Raw genomic sequence first — 21,748 nt, 5'->3', positions numbered from 1 at the left:
ATTTCCACAGGGAGGATGAAGCCCTCCATGGGGGTGTCCACAGTCTGTCATTTCATCCAGGGCAGGGCCTAGATGCTCCCCCAAGAGTCCAGGGTGAAAGTGCATCTCTCATTATTGGATGGGTGCCTAAAGTCCATTTGTATACCTGGGATAAATACAGATCTACCACCCAAGGCTCAATAGATTACCTAGGCCTTCTCACTGACACCCACATTCATGGGGTCTTGATCAGTCCCATGCTGGATTCCCAGGCATCAGTCTGGTTCTGTTTCCCAGACTCTCTGGCCATGGGATTGTAGGCTGGCACTCCCTAGATCTATGTCTAAAATCCATATATGAGAGAGTACATGCCATGTTTCTCTTTTTGTGACTGGGTTACCTCCCTCAGGTTTCTTCTAGTGCCATCCATTTGCCTGCAAATTTCAGGATTCCATTGATTTTTCTGCGGAATAGTACTCCATTGTGTAAATGTAACACATTTTCTCTATCTACTCTTAAGTTGAGGGGCATCTAGGTTGCTTCCATGTTCTGGCTATTACAAATAATGCTGTTATGAACATAGTGGAACAGACATCCTTGTTGTATGAATGGGCATCTTTTGGGTATATGCCTAAGAATGGAGTTGCTGGGTCTTGTGGTATGCTTATTCCCATTTTTCTGAGGAATCTCCATACTGATTTGCAAAGTGGCTGTACAAGTCGCATACCCACCAGCAGTGGAGGAGTGTTCCCCTTCATCCTATCCAACAAAAACTGTCATTGGAGTTTTTGATTTTAGCCATTCTGACAATGAGTGAGATGGTATCTCAGAGATGTTTTGATTTACATTTCCCAGATGGCTAGGGATGTTGAGCACTTTCTCAAGTGTCTCACAGTCATTTTAGTCTCCTCTATTGAGAATTCTCTATTTAGTTCTGTACCCCATTTTCTTATTGGATCCTTTGGTGTTTTGGAGACTTGCTTCTTGAGTTCTTTGTAAATTTTGGAGATCAGCTCTCTGTCGGATGTGGGGTTTGTGAATATCTTTTCCCAATCTGTGGGGTGCTTTTTGTCTTGCTGACTGTGTCCTTTGCCTTACAGAAGCTTCTCAGTTTCAGGATGTACCATTTATTAATTGTCGATCTTAGAGTGTCTGTGCTACTGGAGTTATGTTCAGGAACCAATTCGTTCAAGAGTGCCTCCCAATTTCTCTTCTAATAGGTTCAGTGTGGCTGGATTTATGTTGAGGTCTTTGATCCATTTGGACTTGAGTTTTGTGCATGATGATAGACATGGATGTGTCTGCATTCTTCTACATGCCAGCATCCAATTATGCCAGCACCATTTGTCGAAGATGCTTTCTTTTCACCATTGTATATTTTTAGCTTATTTGTTGAAATTAAGATGTTCATACATGTATGGGTTAATATCAGGGTGTTCAATTTGATTCCATTGGTATACCTGTCTATTTTTGTGTCAATACCAAGCTGTTTTCAGGACTACAGCTCTATTATAGAGCTTGAAGTCAGGGGTGGTGATGCCTCCAGATGTTGTTCAATAAGGTTGTTTTGGCTATCGTGGGTCTTGTTTTTTTCCATACAAAGTTGATTATTGTTCTTTCAAGGTCTGTGAAGAATTGTTCTGGGGTTTTAATGGGGATTGCATTAAATCTGTATATTGCTTTCGGTAAGATTGCCATTTTTACTATGTTGATACTACCTATCCAAGAACATGGGAGATCTTTCCACCTTCTGGTGTCTTGTTTGATTTCATTCTTTCAAGACTTAAAGTTCTTGCTATACAGGTCTTTCACTTGTTTGGTTAGCATTACCCAAGGAATTTTATGTTGTTTGTGGCTATTGTAAAGGGCGATATTTCTCTGATTTCTTTCTCAGACCTTTTACCATCTGTATATAGTAGGGCTACTGATTTTCTTGAGTTGATCTTGTATCTTGCCACTTGGCTGAAAGTACTTATCAGCTGCAGGAGTTCCCTGGTGGAGTTTTTTGGGTCACTTATGTAAACTATTATATCATCTGCAAATAGTGAAAGTTTGACCTCTCCCTTTCCAATTTGTATTCCCTTCATCTCCTTTTGTTGTTGTATTGCTGTAGCTAGAACTTCAAGTACAATATTGAAAAGGTATGGAGAGTGTGGACAGCCATGTCTTGTTACAGATCTTAGAGGAATTGCATTGAATTTCTGCTCATTTAGTTTGATGTTGGCTGTTGGTTTGCTATATATAGCTTTTATTATGTTTATGTATGTTCCTGTTATGCCAGATCTCTCCAAGACCTTTATCATGAAGGGGTGTTGGATTTTGTGAAAGGCTTTTTCAGCATCCAATGAGATGATCATGTGATTTTTGTTTCTCAGCATGTTTATATGGTGGATTACATTGATGGATTTTTGTATGTTGTACCAACCCTGCACGCCTGGGATGAAGCCTACTTGATCATGTTGGATGAGTTTTCTGATGTGTTCTTGGATCTGATTTGCCAGTATTTTATTGAGTATTTTTGCACCAATGTTCATGAGGGATATTGGTCTGAAGTTTTCTTTCTTGTGTGGCTTGGGTATCAAGGTTATTGAAGCCTCATAGAAAGAGTTTGGCAAAGACCCTTTTACTTCTATTACGTGGAATACTTTGAGAAGAATTGGTATAAGCTATTCTTTGAATTTCTGGTAGAATTATGCACTGAAGCCATCTGGCCCTGGGCTTTTTTTAGTTGGGAGAGTTTTGATAACTGCTTCTATTTCCTTAGAGGTTATAGGTCTATTTAAATTGCTTCTCTGTTCTTGGTTTAATTTTGGCAAGTGATATGTATCCAGAAAATTGTCTATTTCCTTTAGATTTTCAAATTATGTGGAGTACAGGATTTCAAAATATGAACTGATGATTCTCTGGATTTCCTCAGTGTCCATTGTTATGTCCCCTTCTCGTTTATGATTTTGTTAATTTGTATGTTCACACTCTGTCGTTTGGTAGGTTTGGATAAAATTTTGTCTATCTTGTTGATTTTCTCAAAGAACCAACTCTTCATTACATTGATTTTTTGTATTGTTTTCCTAGTCTCTGCTTTATTGATTTCAGCCCTCAATTTGATTATTTCCTGGTGTCTCCTCCTCCTGGGTGAATTTACTTCTTTGTGTTCTAGAGATTTGTTGTGCTATTAATTCTCTAGTGTAACTATTCTCCAGTTTCTTCATGTGGGCACTTAGTGCTATGAACTTCCCTTGTAGCACTGCTTTCAAGGTGTCCAATAAGTTTGGGTATGTTGTGTCTTCATTCTCATTGAATTCTAGGAAATCTTTAATTTCTTTCTTTTATATCTTCATTGACTCAGGAATGGTCCAATTGTGCATTATTCAACTTCCATGAGTTTGTAGGGTTTCTGCAATTTTTGTTGTTGTTGAATTCTAATTTTAAAGCATGGTGGTCTGATAAGGTGCATGGAGTTTTCCAATTTTTTTGTACCTGTTGAGATTTGATATGTTGCGAAGTATGTGGTTGATTTTTGAGAAGGCTCCATCTGGCACTGAGAAGGTATATTCTTTTTTATTTGGATGGGATGTCTGTTAATCCAAATTGGGTCATAACTTCTATTAGCCCCTTTGCTTCTTTGTTAAGTTTCTGTCTGGTTGTCCTGTCTAGATATGAGAGTGGGGCTGTAAGTGTATGGGGCTTTATATGTGATTTGAGTTTAGTAATGTTTCTTTTATGAATGTGGGTGCCTTTGTATTTGGGGCATAGATGTTCAAAAGTGAAACTTCATCTTGGTGGATCTCTCCTGTGATAATTATGAATTGCCCTCCTTAATCTCTTTTGATTGATTTTATTTTAAAATCTAATTTATTAGATATTAGGATTGCTACCCCCGCTTGTTTGACTGGAAAAATCTTTTCCCATCCCTTAACTCTGAGGTAATGTCTGTCTTTGAGGCTGAGGTGTGTTTCTTGTATGCAGCAGAACAATGGGTTCTGTCTTCGAATTCATTCTGTTAGCCTATGTCTCTTTATGGGTGAGTTAAGACCATTAATATTGAGGGATATTAATATCCATTGATTGCTCATTCTTGCTTGTTTTGGATAGTTGATGTGGTGGAATTATATGTGGATTCCACCTCTTTTCTTTTGGCTGTTGGTGAAGTGGGATTATCTATTGCCTATGTTTTCTGGTTGTAGTTAACTCCCTTGGGTTGGGGTTTTCCTTCCAGAACTTTCTGTAGGGCTGGGTTAGTGGATACGTAGTTTAAATGTGGTTTTGTCATGGAATATCTTGTGCTCTCATTCTATAGTGATTGAAAGCTTTGCTGGGTATAGCAGCCTGGGCTGGCATCCGTGATCTTAGTGTTGGTAGAATATCTATCCAGGACCTTCTGGCTTTCAGAGTTTCCATGGAGAAGTCAGGTGTAATTCTGATAGGTTTGCCTTTATATGTTACTTGGCCTTTTTCCTTAGCTGCTCTTAATATTCTTTCTTTATTCTGTATATTTGGGGTCTTGATTATTATGTGGTGAGGGGACTTTTTTGTGATCCACTCTATTTGGTGTTCTGTAAGCTTCTTGTACCTTCATTGGCATGTCTTTCTTAAGGTTGGGAAAGTTTTCTTCTATGATTTTGTTGAATATGTTTTCTGCCCCTTTGAGGTGGTTTTCTTCACCTTCTTCTATACCTATTATTCTTAGGTTTGGTCTATTCACGGTGTCCCATATTTCCTGGATATTTTGTGTTAGGGGTTTGTTGGACTTAAAATTTTCTTTGGTCGATGAATCTATTTCCCCTAGTGTATCTTCAACACCTGAGATTTTGTCTTCCATCTCTTGTATTCTGTTGGTTATGCTTGTATCTGTAGTACCTGTTTGCCCAGCTTTTCTATTTCCAGCATTCCTTCAGACTGAGTTTTTTTTTATTGTCTCTATTTAAGCTTTCAACCCTTGTACTTTTTGTATTGTTTCTTGTAATTTTTGCTTTGTCTTTTCCGCTCTTTCTTGCATTTGTTGAAGTTTTTCGTTTGCCTTTTCTTTCATTTTTTTTTTGGATTGTTTTTTCCTCCATTTCTTGCAATTCTTGTATTTTTTTGGTTTGTTTTTTTCTTCCATGTCTTTAAGGGATTTTCTCATATCTTCTTTGAGGGCCTCTATCATTTTCATGAAGTTGCTTTTAAGGTCTTTCTCATCTGCTTCTTCTGCAATGGACTGTTCAGGTCTTGCGGGGGTAGATTCTCTAGTTTCTGGTGGTGTCATATCTGTTTTTCTGTTGGTGGATGTGTTTTTGTATTGTCTCTTTCCCATCATTTCTTCCTTGAGTGCAGAAGGAGTCTCTTCCTCCCCTGGTGGGTATGCGACCTCTTTCCAGTGGGTGGGAGCAGGTCCAATACCCTGGTGGCTTTCCTCTTGCATGGATGGAGGCCATCCTAGTATCAGAACCTTAGCAAACTCTGGGTAGGCTGGACCCTCACCTAGCCTGTCCAGTGGGTGGAGACTGGGACTTGGAAGCTGGCAGTCTCTGAGCGGCCTGAATCCCGTCGGGCTGGGATCCCGCTCTGATGTGCGGACCTCAGGTCTCCGGTTGTCCTGCTCAGGCCACCAGAAAGCAGGCTGGAGACAGACCCACACTCACCTCACCTGTGCTGTGGGTGGAGAGTGGACTTGGAAGCTGGCAGTCTCTGGGAGGGCTGAATCCCGCTGGTGTGGGATCTGGATCTGCTGAGCTGTGCTCAGTCCTCAGGCCTCCGGTGTTTCTGCTTAAGCCACCGGAAGTTAGGCTTCCATTTTTTGTCTAAGGCTTGTATCTTATTAGTCAACTTTTCATATTTGGCACAAAAATCCACTATGGTTATTAATGATAAAATAGGAATTACTAGTCCGATAGTATTTATAATTGGTATGTCAGTCTCAGTTAAGTCATTTATCATTTAATTTCCTACCTCTATTATCAAGCCATCTAAAATAACACTATACAGGGTCCTAACACCCTGCATTATGATATTTCCCATCTTTAATGTGGAAGAGATTTTTCTTTATTACTTAACTCTCTCCTTAAGGACTTCTGAGATGTCTTATCCAATGCGATGATTTCTCAGTTCATTCCTTGCTAGCATAATTTCTCTGTTCCTGTGATTGTGCCTCATGTTAGTGACAATTGTTTATCATTGCCTCAGTTGCTGACTGCATCTCCACAACTGTAGGTGACTTGCTGCTGATGTTGAGGCCCAGGAGAGCCTCGGCTGCCTCTATGTAGAGAGGCAAAGGTGTTTTAACTATCTTTCTGTTTTACCAATAAAGACTCCGGAGTCAGATCCTGGGGTGAAAACCTGCTAGCTCAGAGGCAGAGAATGGAACCAGTTGACTTTCCTCCCCCATTGTCTCAGAATGAGGGCTTTCACCTAATCTCTTTTTCTGAATCAAAATTCCTCCAACTGCATATCCCTTCCTTCCTGTGACACCCCACTCCTGACTTCCCTTCACTCTCTATGGCTATTTCTAGCAGATTGGCTGCTTGCTCCGCCTCTTGACCTGTAGTTGCTTTTATTTAAATAAGGCAATCTTGGGGGTTCACAGTGTGGTTAAATATCCTGCAATAAGCAGGGAAGTGGGAAGACAACCATGTATAATGGCTTCATACATGCCATACATGAAATCCTCCTTCTCACTAATTAAAGAAAAGCAAAACACACTCTAAAAACAAATCTCTTCCCTCTGCTGTTGCAGGAAATACTCCAGGGCTTCCATCTGCTAAATGTAGGCACTGATGAGGGAAGGTACAAGATAAATTCTGTCAGCTTCAGCTGACACCTGGTTACTGACTTTTTTATCCTAATGTGTCACCTACCCTCAGGCCCAGCTTTCTGTATTTCCCCACTTAACACCATGAAACTGACTCGGGCTGATTAAGAAATGTGCTCCATTGCACTCACAGGCTCTACCTTCCTTTTACTGTGGCTATCACTTCTTGTCTCTACATGTGGAGGAATGATCTACCTTTTATAAACCCGAGGCCATCTTCTGCAATTTCACCATCAGTTCATCAATTGTTTTAGTAGGACCTTAGGAAACCCTTGTCTAAAAGTAAGCCACAGAAACTCAACTGGAAACAGCACTGGCAGTGAGTGTTCTGCAACCATATTTTCTGAACATGACTTAAATCCAAAATGTCCAAGACCACAGGTGAAATTTGAGACTTGAATTTGTATATAATGTGGTTTACTCAAGAATGAATTTTAAATGTTTTCCAAAGCACTGAGCAAATACAGGGCAAAGATTTCAAAATAGACTTCACACTCATACTCCCATAAGACAATTCAGACCCCACCATATTCCTCCAAAGAATGGAAACAATGTGCACAGGCAAAAAACATTGTCCTTACATCCTGCCATGATCACCCAGGTGCTATCTAAGGAATAAGAATCAGCTGATTCTCACAATCCAAATTGGGCAGTTGAGCAAAGTTCTATGTCCATTGGAAACATTTAGAAAAATCTGGAGCCACCACCTCCCACCATGTACCGCAAAATTCTACCTCAGGAATAGGGACAGGTGTTCCTAGGTCATGCAGAAGGACAAGTAACATCTTGGGCCAGAGCTGGGAAGAAATGGGTTACCTTTGTTGGGAAGCTCCCTTGTGGGGAACAGGTTGCCACTTCCTATGGGGAGGCCACCCCCATTGAAGCCCCAGCTGTAGGTTTCCAGGATGCCTTCCCTACACAGGTGTAGGTAAAGTCTGACTTCCTGGAAAGTCAGGATACCTTTCACTCCAGAGCTGTTAACAAGTCTTTTTTGGGTACTCACCTCATCAAAACAAATGTCTACAGGGACTGTTGCCAGGAACTCACAGATCAGTTCAGAAGAAATCTGAATGTAACCGAATCTCTCCAAACAGACACCATCTAGGCAAACTGCATGCAGGAGACCCCCCACTCCATCCCCCATGGTCAGGAATCAGGAGCAAACAGTAATGTGAAATAGGACCTAAATGCCAAAAACCAACCCAGATTTGCACTTTTGGGAAAGGGAGGTGTCCTAGGAATCAATATTGGGGCTCACACACATTGTGAGCACTGTGCCAGAACTGCATGCCAAGCTCTTTGAATTTTCACTTAGATTATTAGAGAAAGGTCATTGAAATCCAACTACTAACATTTTAAGTAGCTATCTAACAAGTATTTTAAATTTCCTACAAAACACAGAATTTTACCCTCAAGACTGTTCCCACACATTTCTGAAATAATTGCACAATAGAGTCAAAACATTTTTATTACTTTTTAGTATCATTTTGTACACTTCTGTACAAATTACAAGAATATAGCCATATTTACAGGTGTTGAAAAGAACTCTAGATATTTCAACCCAGCACCTAATTACCAGTAGCCTGAAGCAGAAACTTCAAGACTCTGATAGGCAGAGTAAATGGCCTTTCCTGAATGTTCCTCTCTCAGAACTAAGGTGTTTATAAACAGAACATGAAACAGGAAAAGCAATCTCACTTGCAAGTTTCCTAAGCCTGTCCTCTCTAAGATTATTTTACAAACAAGCATGAAACAAACATAAAGCTGTCCATTCAGGGACTGTTCCTAAAAGAAAAAAAAGCCTTTAAAAAATTTGAGTGGCGTATTCTGTGTGCTTATATTTTTTCTTTTATTTACAGCCCCAAGTTTTGAAACCAAGAACTGAATTGGAAAAAAAAATGCCAGTTCTCTTCCGAGGATGATTTTCTAACATTTATCATCACCCATATGTTATAAGTTACAAAGTTTAAATACTTTTTAAAAGGGCAGGAGGTGAGGGAGACAAAGATTTTCTAGAGTTATCCAGAGTTTCTATTTTTCAAAATCCTTAAACCAGGTTGCATGTTCAAATTCATGGCAACTAAGGTTAACTCAGGGTATTGCACCTTGCTCTAACAGATACAACTTAGTCAGCTCAGGAGGTTAGAAGCCAGACACAGCATGTGGTTTAGAGTGCAATGTTTTTACTATAAAAATGCAACTAGATGAAATTTCAAATTAAGAATCTTTCTAATACATTTAACCATTTAAGGCTGTAAGTATCAAAACAAATAGGAGTAACAATATAATAGATAAATGGAGTATTGACAACAAAAATCATTTATGGAACTCACAAGTCAGGCTGTACCAGACCACTAAATGGTTACCTTTTCCATTACAAATCTGTAGCCATTTGCCAAAAATGGCACAGCCAGGTTTCAGCTATACACAATTCTTTAGAACTCCATTTACTTATATAAGCACAGTTCATCAGATGGAAAAAACTCCACAGGTATGAACATTCTGTCGGTAACACTTGACATGGCTCTTTTCTTAAGGTTTAAAAAGTCCTTGTAAGCAACAAGAGGAAGTCAGCTTCAAGGGAAACACTATCTCTCCTCTCCATCACACCATGCTTCAGATAACACCAACACCAGGGTTTAAGAGTTATTGTTTAAGGTTTCAATGTTACCTCATGTAGCTTAAATATAATTAAGTGAATATAGTCAAAGCACAAAAGTAATTTTTAGAATTCAGCATCTATGGAAGTTAAACACTGATTTCAGAGCAAAACAAAAATCAGCCCTTGGTGATGGTACATTTGGAAGCACACATCTGCCCCAACAATGAAAACAACTCTTAAATCAGATGTTTCAATTTTGAGATTAAAAGACTTTTCTGCATACAAAATTTCTGTGATTTGGTACAACACTGGCAGTGTCATGCTAAGGCCATGTGACTAATATTTTTTAAGCAAAGGGGGAAAAAAGGCAAGGTAGTTTTATAGTAGCAATAGTTTCTTTTTTTATTTTAATATACTTTAGGAAACAATATACAAAGCTGAGTTTTCCCACCATTTCTGTGTAACAGCAGGAAACTCCAATTACACAAACTGAGCGTTTTTGTGATGGCTAAGAAAAAGCAGTCAGCACCAGACTTGAACAGTTAGCTACAACACAAACATCCTTCAAAATGAAGTGTCATAACAGCAAGACAGGTAAACCAGGTTGAACAAATGACAACACCACTTGGAAGTGACTTCGTCATTCTTGTTGAATTTCACATTCATTAAATATCTTTTGCACAATTTATTAATATGCTTTAAACAAAATCTCCCTTTAAAGGAATTACTGTAATAAGATATATAAATATTCAACAAGAATAGATTTGATAAAGAATCCCCATGTAGTTCAAATTCTAATATGCACTGACCGAAGGAAAAGAAAGTAACAAAATTCATTTGTTTAAACATGTTTATTACAACAGATACAATTCACATCTGACTAGCTTTGCTTCCTCTTCCCCTCCCACAACCATGTTCGTTGGGCCACTTCCTCATGTTTGAGCAGTCAATGTATTTTCAGCACACTTGCCCAGCAGTACTTTTAAGTCCATTCTTACAGGGTGCAAATGGATTTCAATAATTTATACAAACATGTGGGTTATGCTCAATCACTGCAACTTCCAGCTACTGTACACAGGAATGAGAAGGTTATAGAAAAGTGCCACAGCAACAGTGCCCTAAGAAAGGAGAAGGGGCACCTTAAAAAATGGATAAAATCAGGCCAAGGACATCAGAGGGAATGGAACATAGAGGAAATGAAAACATCTCTTTGCAAAACAAATGGAGCAGCACTGCTCTTGATCAGGTGCAAGTGCGGAACAGTTGTCTCATGATATTTATACACTGCTCAAAGTTGTATCCTTAAGACACAGATTGACTGGCGCTTGCACTGAATTTTTGAAAATGCAAGATTTCTGAATGATAAATTAACCCCCCAAAATTTTTCTTTTTTTAAAAAAGCTAATTTTGCAGACAGGTTTCCATGTAAAAGGCTAGGTATTTAGCCACCTCAGCATTGATTAGTTTCGGATGTCTAAGCTCTGGTACACATGGCTTCCCATGGCTTCACTCTACAAAACATATTTACAACGTGAAGATACATCTACAAGAAATCTACATTTCAAGGGTTTTACAAATCAATCTTGTATCTTTCCCCTGAATTGACTCTCACAGACCCCAGTCCCCTTGTCATTTCATTTGCCCAGCTTAACGGTCCACAGTCTACTCAAATGCAGCTCAAAATGTTAGGACTGGGCAACAGATTAACAGTTCCTGTAGGATACCATGTGCAATTATTCACATCTTCAAACCATGAAGGAATTCTGATTTTTTAGCTTTTCGAGTTCCTTAATTTGTTGTCTCAAAAATAGTATCCTGAAAAATAAAAGCAGATATTAAGATCTGTACATTACAAAAAACGATGAAAATATAAAATGAATACTAACACTGAATGATTAAAGTCTTAGATTATAGTTAAGATAACTTAACACGTCATACATTAAAATACTCGAAAAGCTGGAAAACTAAGTTTCCTAGCATTTTTCAATGTTTACCTCAAATACACAGAATGATTTGAAACTTGTGTGTTAAAAAAGGTAGTTAGTTAACTATAACTTAAAGCCATATTCCATTTATTCTTGCTCATAATATTGCTAAGATTAGAATTAAACAGACAAGAATCCAATAAGCTAGGATAACTATTGAAGATGTAGATAAAACGTGTCAAATAAAACACCAACACAAAGTTGCACATGCTTCAAATTATACCTATGCTACCTAATCTTATCTATTTGAAGTATCAGATAAACAGAATAAGCACAGGGGAAAATACTAATATTGCAGAAACACTACAATTTGGCCAAACAATGCAACTTTGACTTTATTTCCAAGGGACCTAAAAATATAAACAGAAATCTCTTAAGATTTTAGGTGAGCCAACTTAACCAAGCTAACCTTAAATAAAGAGGAACATTTCCAATTAAGCTGCCATCATCATCTCATTTTTAACGTAACAGATCATTGTGAAGTACATTTATAAACCAAGGAGTATGGAGTTATAAACTAAGAGAAAAACCCCAAATAAAGAGATTGAGTTAGCCGGGTGGTGGTACACGCCTTTAATCCCAGCACTCAAGAGACAGAGGCAGGTGAATCTCTGCGAGTTCGAGGCCAGTGTGATACACTAAGTTCCAGGACAGCCTCCAAATCTATAAAGTTACAGAGAAACCCTGTCTAGAAAAAGACAGGCAGAGACAGACAGTAAGTTAATGGGAAGCCAGAGCACCATAGCACTCAGCAGGTAAACAAACTTATAGGGAAGCACTTGCTGCACAAAGATGAGAATCTGAATCTGTATTCCCCGAATGCAGGTTTTTTAAAAGGTTAGGTATGACAACATGTCTCTGTGATCCCAGCATTAAGAGATGCAGACACAGGATGACCTCTGAGGTTTGCTGGCCAGCTAGTCTCTAAGGTCTGAGACCCTGCCTGCCTCAAAAATACAAGGAGGCATGCAAATGAGAAGACACCAGATATCAGCCTCTGGGAATACACACACAGATAAAAGATATTATACTGGTTGTCGTGTGCTGTTTGAACTATTATTCCAAGTGTCTTGAGCCTTCCCTTTTATGAGGCAGGTCAGCTCCCAGGAAAAAAGGAAAACAGTTAAAAAACAGCTAGTAGGTAGTCATTCTGAATGCAGGTGATTTGTTGAAACCATGGGGTGAATGTCTGTGGAGCAATGGAAGGCAGAAGTTCATGCATGGCCTGTATAGTACTTTGCCTGAAAAAAAATCTCTCTTAATCAAGAACTTATCAATTGAGCTGCTTTTTTCTTATCAACATATCTGCTTTCTTTTACTTTTGCTTGTAATATGCTTACTAAAATCACTCCTTAAAAAACAAAGTATAACTATTACAGATTCCTCATATGGAACAACACACAAACACCAATGAAAAATGTTACCTCTGCTCTCGCAAAGTTGCTTGAATCTCACATACTCGAACTAAAGATCTCAAATTTTTTAATTCAGTACATATTTCTGACATGTGAACACTTCCCATATTATGGGCTTCTTCACGCAATCTTGATGCCTACAGTTAAAGAAATGAAGCTCATATAAAATACGAACATGCACAAAACAATGAACAAACTTACACTCAAAGTACAGAATAAAACTTCCCAAAGATAAGCACAAGTTTCTCTAATGGTACAAAGTGCTTTAGGTTTTTCTTCAGGGTCCTTAAAAATATAGTTTCAGTCAAGATTAGGTATAGTTTTAGTACATATCTATCATTGTAGCATTCTATCAAAGGAAGTGATAAGGTATTAAGTTCCAAGCTAGCTTTGCATTTACACAGTATATTTTAGACCAGCTTCACATAGAAGAAAAATAGACAAGAGTAGAGAAGAGTGAAGACAGAAAAGGGGAGAGACATACCTGTTTCTCTGCATGGTCTGCGGGCCACCCTTGAACATGTTTTATGAGATTATCATTGAAGTGAGCTGCTAGCGTAGGTGTTAACGAACACGCAGGTCGAGCAGATGTATTCTGTGGTACAACTGTTGCATTTGATGTATTACTACTGGAAGTATGATTTGGACCAGGTGATGGACTTCTCTGGCTGCTGCAAGAGAAAACATAGTGAATGCACAGTGGGCTTAAAAGTAATTTCTAGATAATACTAGGGAAAAATGTGTATTAAGAATATCCAAATCTTACAAAAAAATTTCAAATTATCAAATAGAACTGTTGATCCAAAATATACTAAGAAAATATACTTTTTGGAACATTACTGTTTATATCAAATTTAGAACTGAAACTGCAAATGACAAGTTGACCTCAAATATGACAAAGATAAAGCAAAGGTCAAATTTTTCATTCACAAATGTAGGGCACATGTCCATACTTTTGTGTCTAGTTAAAGAGAGGTCTGTGTCCGTTTGATATAAAATATTCTTGAATGTGAGGGTAAAATCACATCAGGGAAAACACGGGCATTTCATTAGAGAACTGAGTGGGCACACTCATGATGAAATGAGACAAAAGCAGCACACTAGCATTTGTGGTTAGGGGCCAGGGCTTGAGGATACATGGTGATGAAAACTAAACTTGCAGTCGCCCAAGCTCATTTTAGTTATTTTCAAAAAGTAAACCTCCCAAAAGATGAAGAGTGTACCATTGAGGATATAGCTAAAATAATACTGCATCCTCTAAGGATTATTTACAGAATAATTTACCAAAATTCTGAGCAATGGAAACATTGTCAAAGTAGGCAGCTCCCAAAGGTGATCACCTCAAAGGATGTATAAATTCTTAAATGTTTGTTTAGAAAACAAAACAAACAAACAAAAATACATTCAAAGCTGGGCAGTGGCAGTACACCTTTACTGCCAGCAGAGGCAGGCATACTTTGAAAGGTTAAGGCCCATCTGGCCACAAAGAGAGTTCCAGGACAGCCAGGAATGCTATACTCGAAAAACAAAAAGAAAACAAAGCAAGCAAACAAACAAAAAGCTCGGAATATTTTGCCACTTCATAGCAAGAAATAAAATAGGGGGAAAAATAAACCATCCAACAAATTTCATTTAAATTGTACTGTAATGAATGTTAAGAGAGCAAACATAATACAATCCTATATAACAATATTAAAAGTGAACTGTGTAAGAATGGTTAGATAGAAGATATAAGGAAAATGCAATACACCAACTTTGGAGTTGAGGACTTTCATTGTTTCAACAATATAGTGACAAACATGAAGCCATGTACCTTTCCTTGCATAAACATTTTAGTTCCCATCTAGTTAAATTTAAATTAGTCACTTTCTTCAATTAATCCAGTCATAACCTTTGTACAGTCTTTGTACATGTAACTTGTTCAGTAAAGGCATCTGTGAATCTGTCAATAAGTTCTTTACATTGTACATGTTCCAACATGTACACCCTGCTCAAACACAGAATGCCATATTAAAACAAACAGTCAACACACCAACTAACCTTAAGCGCTGAAGACTTCGAGGAGAGACAGGCTCATGACCCTGTTGTTTGTCAGCAGTTACAGGCTGTGGTGTGGCCGATTGTGACACTGGTCCTTGCTTAACTACTGGAGTACTAACCTAAAATGTCAAAATTTGGTAAGACAGGCTTTATACACACAGGAAAATGGCAAGAAAATCAGATAAACAAATTCTAATGCCAATGACATTCTAACACCATTAACAGAGTTGTCACAACTTTGTTTCATTACATCAATATTGGTGACATTAGTTTGGTTGCTCCTTATACATTTAACTACACAGTCAATAAGCTTTAAATTAGTTGTTTTTACAAAATCAAATTAAAATTACTTTATTTTGTGTGCATGCTTGCCCATGTAGGTGAGAAAGGGTATTAGATTCCCTGGAGCTAGTTCTAGATGTCTGTGAGCCACTAAAACTGAGTGCTGGGATCCAAACTCCCATCTCTCTTCAATAATAACTCTAACAATGTAGTCATCCGTCTGCCCAAAAATTAAATCTGAACAATCTGTCTTATAAAATGCCTTATAGTAAAAATCACCAAAGTACATTACTAGCACCAACAGGAAAAACTATTATTCAGCAGTTTTTCTAATACACTATAGTATTTCTCTTTATTATTTCTATAAAAATATACATTATATCACTGGACCACAGATACTATCAAAATGTGTTTGCAAGTATGTGTGTGTATATGTATGATATACCTCACACACACACACACACACACACACACACACACACACACACACACACACAGTATGTATACTCATTTGAGAAATTGATGTTACCCTATTGATAGAACAAGAGGCCCATTTCTGAAAATGGTTGGTAGATATGTCACATGCAAGGAAAATGAAGTTTTAATTCTCTGAAATTTCTTTCCATTTATCATGAAAACAACAACAAAAATATATGTACACAACTTTTACACACATCAAGCTCTATACCTTACTGACAGAAGGGGAGAGATGACACAGTGGAGAAAGGCCTTGCTATACAAATGTCAAGAATCCCAGCCTAACACAGCAACCAAACTGGAAAACCAGCGCCCACAGAGCAGGGACAGGATTCCCAGATCAAACTGGCGAGCCTTACTAGCCTTAGTCATAACCTCTAAGTTCAGCTGAAAGATAGTAAACTAGGTGGAAAACAACTGAAGACGATTCCAGGTATGTATACATGAGCGCACACACAGAAACATAAAAAAAAAAAAAAAAGCAAGAGTGACAACAACTAGCACTGACTTAAGAATTGTGGTTTAAGATCCAAATATCTGATAGGTGCCAAAATTAGTACATTAGTAAAATCCAATTATATTCCAGTTTTATTTTATAACTGTGTTTTAAAGCAGACATTTATGGAAGGTTTTTGTACCTAAATGCTTAGAAAAATACTCTCTGTATTCAGAAGAACCTTTTTTAACGCTAACTCTACTACAAAAACTAGATTTATATGAAAATTTAATTTTACTAAGAAAAGCAAACAACATGTGATTCTGAGGCAAAATTTTAACAATGTCAATTCTTATGAGAGAAGGTGGTTCACTATTTTGGGATAAAAAAAAAATCCCACCCCCGAAACCAGCAGAAATTTTTGATAAATGCTACAATTCTCCCATAGACCCCGCTTATCCAGAATTCCATGTCACAATCTCCAAAATAATCAGGAATATAGGCTGGGCAGTGGTGGCACATGCCTTGAATTCCAGGACTCAGGAGGCCGAGGCAGGCAGATCTCTATGAGTTGGAAACCAACCTGGTCTACAAGAGCTAGTTCCAGATTCAAGTCTGCTCATTCATGGTGATCCATCTAATGCCACCCATTAGTCATTCTTTCCACTAATACATCATTCTCAAGGGGGCATTTTCTGCAATGTAGATTCTAAATGTTACCATTTCTACAAATCAGCCATTTCCATAATTCCTACAAAGGCGACATACCTTTGGCTGTGATGAAACAGGTGGAGTACTAATCAAAGGTTTAATAGGGACTGTGTTAGTTTGAGGTGTGCTTATTCTTGGAGATACATAGGATCTTGGGGATGAAGCATCAGACGTTAGAGACATTGGAGACTGATTAGATGGCTGGGCTGTGAAAAAAATGAAGCAATTAACTTCAAATAATCCCCAAACAACTTTTTTTGTGTCTATGTAATAAGGTTTGCTGCGTCACTTTAAACACTGCAAAGATGCACAAGTGAATCTATCAGAATCTGATGTCCTCACTGAAGGAGCAAAGCCTACAACCCTGAGATCAATTTCACTTCTAACACTGCAAAGCTAAGCATAAATAACGGTATTCTCACACAGTAGCCTCCTCAACATCCTTAGTTCATATTTAGTTTCCACTTAGGCTCATGGAAGTGTCCAAAGTCCCATGACTCATGCAGCTAACCTAATGGACTTCTACCATCAAGCTTTCATTCAACACGTATGTCTATCAACAACCCAAATCAAATTTCCATGTCCTCACGTGTGTGATATTTCAGAAGACTGAGTAGGTATAGTATAGTCTGCTTTCTGCTTCGAGTAAAAAGCCTTATCAATAACTTATATTGATTAAAATATATGATGTTACAAATACACTGATCCAGACAGATAAATACCTAAGTATAAAATGAAGGAAATAAATATATCCAAAAGCACACCAATATTAAAAGCCAAATAAGATCATTGTAAATAATATTTTACTCAAACTAAAAGCAAACTTTCCCTTAATTTCAAAGCAACACAAAATGGAAAGACAATCTCATAACTGAAGAGGAAGGAATAATACCTTGTGTAGAGAGCTGGGCAGCTTGAGAAATCAGAGAGGTGATGTTGAAAGCAGATGGTCCAGCAGTCAGAAACTTGTGGATGATAGACTGCAGGGAAGCCTGCGTTACAGCTGCTGTAAGAACTTATAAAACATTCAAAATCCAATCAAAATAAAGAACTTATCTGGCATTAGTAACAACCTGAAACTCCTAGAAAACAAATAGCAATAGTAAAAGAGAAACTGGTTTCATAAAATTTTCAAAATGAAAGCCTGGCACACACTGATATAATGGGGATAAAGAATTGAAATGATAGGAGGAAGAGAACAGGTATACAATATAGGGAAGCCAAATATCTTTACTGTAGTATAAAGTTGCTAAGAACAGTGGAAATCTATGCAAGTTAGTGTTTATTACATTATTGGCAATCAACCAAAAAAAAAAAAGGTCACTATTTCACATGAATGCTTTTTTCAAAAAGCTGACCAATTAAGCCCTGTATACCAACTCATCATGTTTTAAAAGGGGATACAAAAAACAGAGTTAGCACATAGGAATAGCATATGCTTTATGGCTAAGATTCCTTTTACAGATTATTTTACATGGCTTCAGACTGTTTATATAAACATTTACCCACAAAAGAATTATAGGTATCTAGTAGAATAAAATAAAAACACCAAGAAGTTGAGAGTAACAAGAAAACCAGTTTGAGACTTCTCAAGCTTTTGGATGAATATAAATCACTTAACACTACTTAATGTTAAAGAGAAAATATGCAAATAGAGACTAATTAAACTTACATTGTTATGACTTAACATTTGAGTTTTAATAGTTTCAAATTTAAACTAGTTGCACTTTTGCTCAGACTTCTATTCTACAAAATGATTCAAATACTTAAGAAATAGTGAAAAATCAGATTAAAATGATATGAGAATTTTATAAATAATACTGTATAATACAGATAATGTTCAAAAGCTGTGACTATGACTACTCACCTTCATTTATTTTGGATATGTCCACATTAGAATTATTAAGCTGTAGCGTAGCTTGTAAAGCAGGAAGCAACTGTCTAAGAAGATTTGGGTCCTGAAGTAATGGAGGTATTGGTGATTGTGGAACAGGAGAAACAGGTACTGTTGAAGCGGATGTTGGAGGTGCAGATGTTGGGTTCATGCCAGAGGCTGAAGATGTGGAAGGAGTTGTGCAAGAATGTGATACTGATTTGTCTCCTGGAGCAGACTCTAAATAAAAGACAAATAAGGCTCAAACTATTGTCAACATCAGAAACTAAACCAACACCATCACAGTAAGATCTTCCATGTGTTACACACATATCACAAACTGTATTTGATCCTCAGGAAACAGGTAATTTCATATCCTTATTTATCAGTGAAAATCTTGAATATGAAAGATTCTAGTTGCTTACATTTAAAAAACTGATAAATGACTGAAATATCACACTGCTATATGGCTATACACCAAACACACAAACAAAGTATTTGATGGAATAACAAGGTTACAGGACTTATGTACCATATCAAATGAGGTCAAAACCACCTATGTGCAGCACAGTAATAGCCAGTCATAACCAAAATGAATTCAAAACATAATGAATGATAAAGACTAGGAACAAGTTTTTTTCATAATCAAGTTGTAAAATTTTACAGTGAACATTAATATTTCTGAACAGGCCTTTAAATAGCAAGCATAAAGAAGAGTCCCATTTCCTAGTATTTGAAAATAAAAGATGTATGAATATATATGAAAAGCTGCCATTTCCCATGTATATTCATTGCACGTGAACACAAAACACTAACAGAATGATCTTTATAGCATTTAACAAATTGGAAATATAAAGACTTTATTAATTCCTGTAGAGAGAGAACACAGCCAGCAAGACATCCTCAGCCAGCCTAATAACTACCCAATTGTGTGACTGGGAAAGTGAAACAGAAACATTCCAAATTCTAGGCCAGCATGGGCAACATTAGCACGACCCTGTCTAAAGTAAGAGAAACCAGGATATGTTTAAAAGAATTTCTAAATAGACAGAAAAATACACTCATTACACTGGCAAAAATTAAGCCTAACAAAATACTAAATGCTTATAGTAAGTAACAGAAGCATTTAACAATTCTGAAGACTAAATGCAGACACACTGAACATAATGCATGACATTTAGAAAAAGTGAAGATAACTGCTTTTACGAGTCATAACTTCTCTTAGATATAGATGCCTTCACAGAAACAGTGACACACATAGCCCTGTATATTTACGTGTGTGAATGTGCATGTATGTGTGTATACATATACATTCAATTGCCATAACTAAGCAATATTCTAACCCTAACCCTAAAATGCTCAAAGCTGGTAAGTAAGCTGGGCAGTAGGAGCTTACACCTTTAACCCTTGCACTTGAGAGTCAAAGGTAGGTAGATCTCCTGAGTTTGAGGCTACTCTTACAGAATGAGTTCCAGGACAGCCGGGGCTACAGACAAAGCCTGTCTCAAAACCAATCAACATCATTCAATCAATCGACTATGAACATTGGCTAAAGCATCACTTTCTCTGTATACCCACTTAAAAATCATGCACATATTATGACTAATAAGGCTTCACATATTAAGTCAAGAACCATTTGCATGAAAATTGTACTGTTAATTCACATGATCTTAAACATCTGTATTTAATTCTAGGAACTAAACAAGCAACTTTCATGGCCCCAGAGAAATTGAAAATTACGATAGGCTTGCCGAGTATCAGTTTTTTCACAACACAACTCCATGGTCAAAGAACTCAGAATAATACCTTTCTAATGTGTGTATTTCAAAGCTACTTTAAGTATGTTTCATGGACATGGTAATGAATTTATCGTCTCAGAAGTCCTTAAATATTTTTTCAAGCCCTGAGTTCAGCAGACTGCCTATCATTTCCAGCATTGCAGCTTTAGATTCATAGACAAAAGAAACATTATTGAAATGACAATTTCTTTTTAGGAAAATCTGTGTCACCTACTGTGGTTTAAAAGTCTATTACACCTTATCCTTATTTGTACTCATTAAAATTTATTTGTACAAATTATAATATGTAACTTTTTTTAGAACCTGTCCCTCAAAAGCATTCTTTTACTTTCTTCAGACAAACAAATGCTATTTTATTATTGCATGAATTATTATTAAACCAGTACTTACATTCCTATGGCATTATACGTATTTCAATGCTGCAAAGATTGCCACCTTGATAGACAGGGTAATGTTAGTGAAGGTACAAAAAAGTTTTCAGTTTTGTGTTGATGCTGCTTTGTCTAATCAAGAGCCTTGAATGTAAGAACTTAAAAATTCTGCAGTATTTCCCTTTACACCAAATAAATGAAACTCAGGAAAAATGGCACCAGTATTTATCGCCATAAAAAAATAATGTGGAGACTAAAGTGTAGTACACCAGCGGAGAACATCCTTAATCCCAGGAAGCAGAGGCAGTTAGACCTCTAAGTTTGAGGGCAGAGTGATTGCCAAACCAAATTCCAGGGTAACCAGTGACTGAGTAGCTCAAAACAGATATGGGGGGGGAGGAAGGTACAAAACAAAGCCAGGTGGTAGTGACTCTATCTTCACTCCCAGCACACAGAGGCAGAAGCAAACAAATTGAGTTCAAGGCCAGCCTGGTTTACACAGCAAGTTACAAGACAAACCAATATGACACAGAAAAACCTGTCTCCAAAACAAATAAAAGTTTGCTTCTGAATGCTAACACTTAAGAGACTGCTTAAATCATGCAATAATATATACTGTAATGCAAAGCAGGACACACTCCTGTATTTCCATAAGAGAGGTATAACTCCTCCCTTTGTGCTTCTACTTGTATTACTTGTAAACTGTTGACTTGTACTTCCACTTCTGTCAGAAGAGGGAGGAACTTACCTACATCTAAACTTGAAAGCAATCTCTTCTACTGCTACCTCTTCCAAACAATACTTCAGAGAAAAAAAACTGGCCAGAATGTATTTCTGATCTGTATTTTTCTAGCCCTGACAAGCCCTAACTCCCTTGTGACGTATTACACAACTTTAAGACTCAGGGAATAATGATACTAATTAATTCCCTGTGGTTATTAGGGCAACAGAATGTGCAGATACATGGAGCTCATAGTACTACTATATCCAA

The 21,748-nt window shown here is 37.4% G+C and overlaps 1 protein-coding gene across 8 annotated transcripts in view; it reads right to left on the bottom strand.

Annotated features, from left to right (window-relative positions):
* Window positions 1–9,744: 9,744 nt before the first annotated feature.
* Window positions 9,745–21,748, bottom strand: part of Wac (WW domain containing adaptor with coiled-coil) — a 54,471-nt gene continuing 42,467 nt past the window's right edge. For 7 of the 8 annotated variants that reach the window (XM_005083445.4, XM_040755257.1, XM_040755261.1 and 4 more), the window contains 7 exons: window positions 18,582–18,827; window positions 17,607–17,729; window positions 16,772–16,920; window positions 14,809–14,927; window positions 13,253–13,439; window positions 12,778–12,905; window positions 9,745–11,183 (listed from right to left, as the gene is read on the bottom strand). In XM_005083445.4, the coding sequence (XP_005083502.1) occupies window positions 11,114–11,183; window positions 12,778–12,905; window positions 13,253–13,439; window positions 14,809–14,927; window positions 16,772–16,920; window positions 17,607–17,729; window positions 18,582–18,827 (1,022 nt within the window). In that variant the 3' untranslated portion in view covers window positions 9,745–11,113. The remainder of the gene's footprint in view (window positions 11,184–12,777; window positions 12,906–13,252; window positions 13,440–14,808; window positions 14,928–16,771; window positions 16,921–17,606; window positions 17,730–18,581; window positions 18,828–21,748) is intronic. The other variant, XM_021234914.2, reaches the window with a different exon arrangement.

Source organism: Mesocricetus auratus, unplaced genomic scaffold, assembly GCF_017639785.1.
Source record: "Mesocricetus auratus isolate SY011 unplaced genomic scaffold, BCM_Maur_2.0 Super-Scaffold_100013, whole genome shotgun sequence".
NCBI classification, from domain to species: domain Eukaryota; kingdom Metazoa; phylum Chordata; class Mammalia; order Rodentia; family Cricetidae; genus Mesocricetus; species Mesocricetus auratus.
The sequence above is the reverse complement of the archived record's forward strand: the minus strand, read 5'-3'. Positions and strand labels throughout refer to the sequence as shown.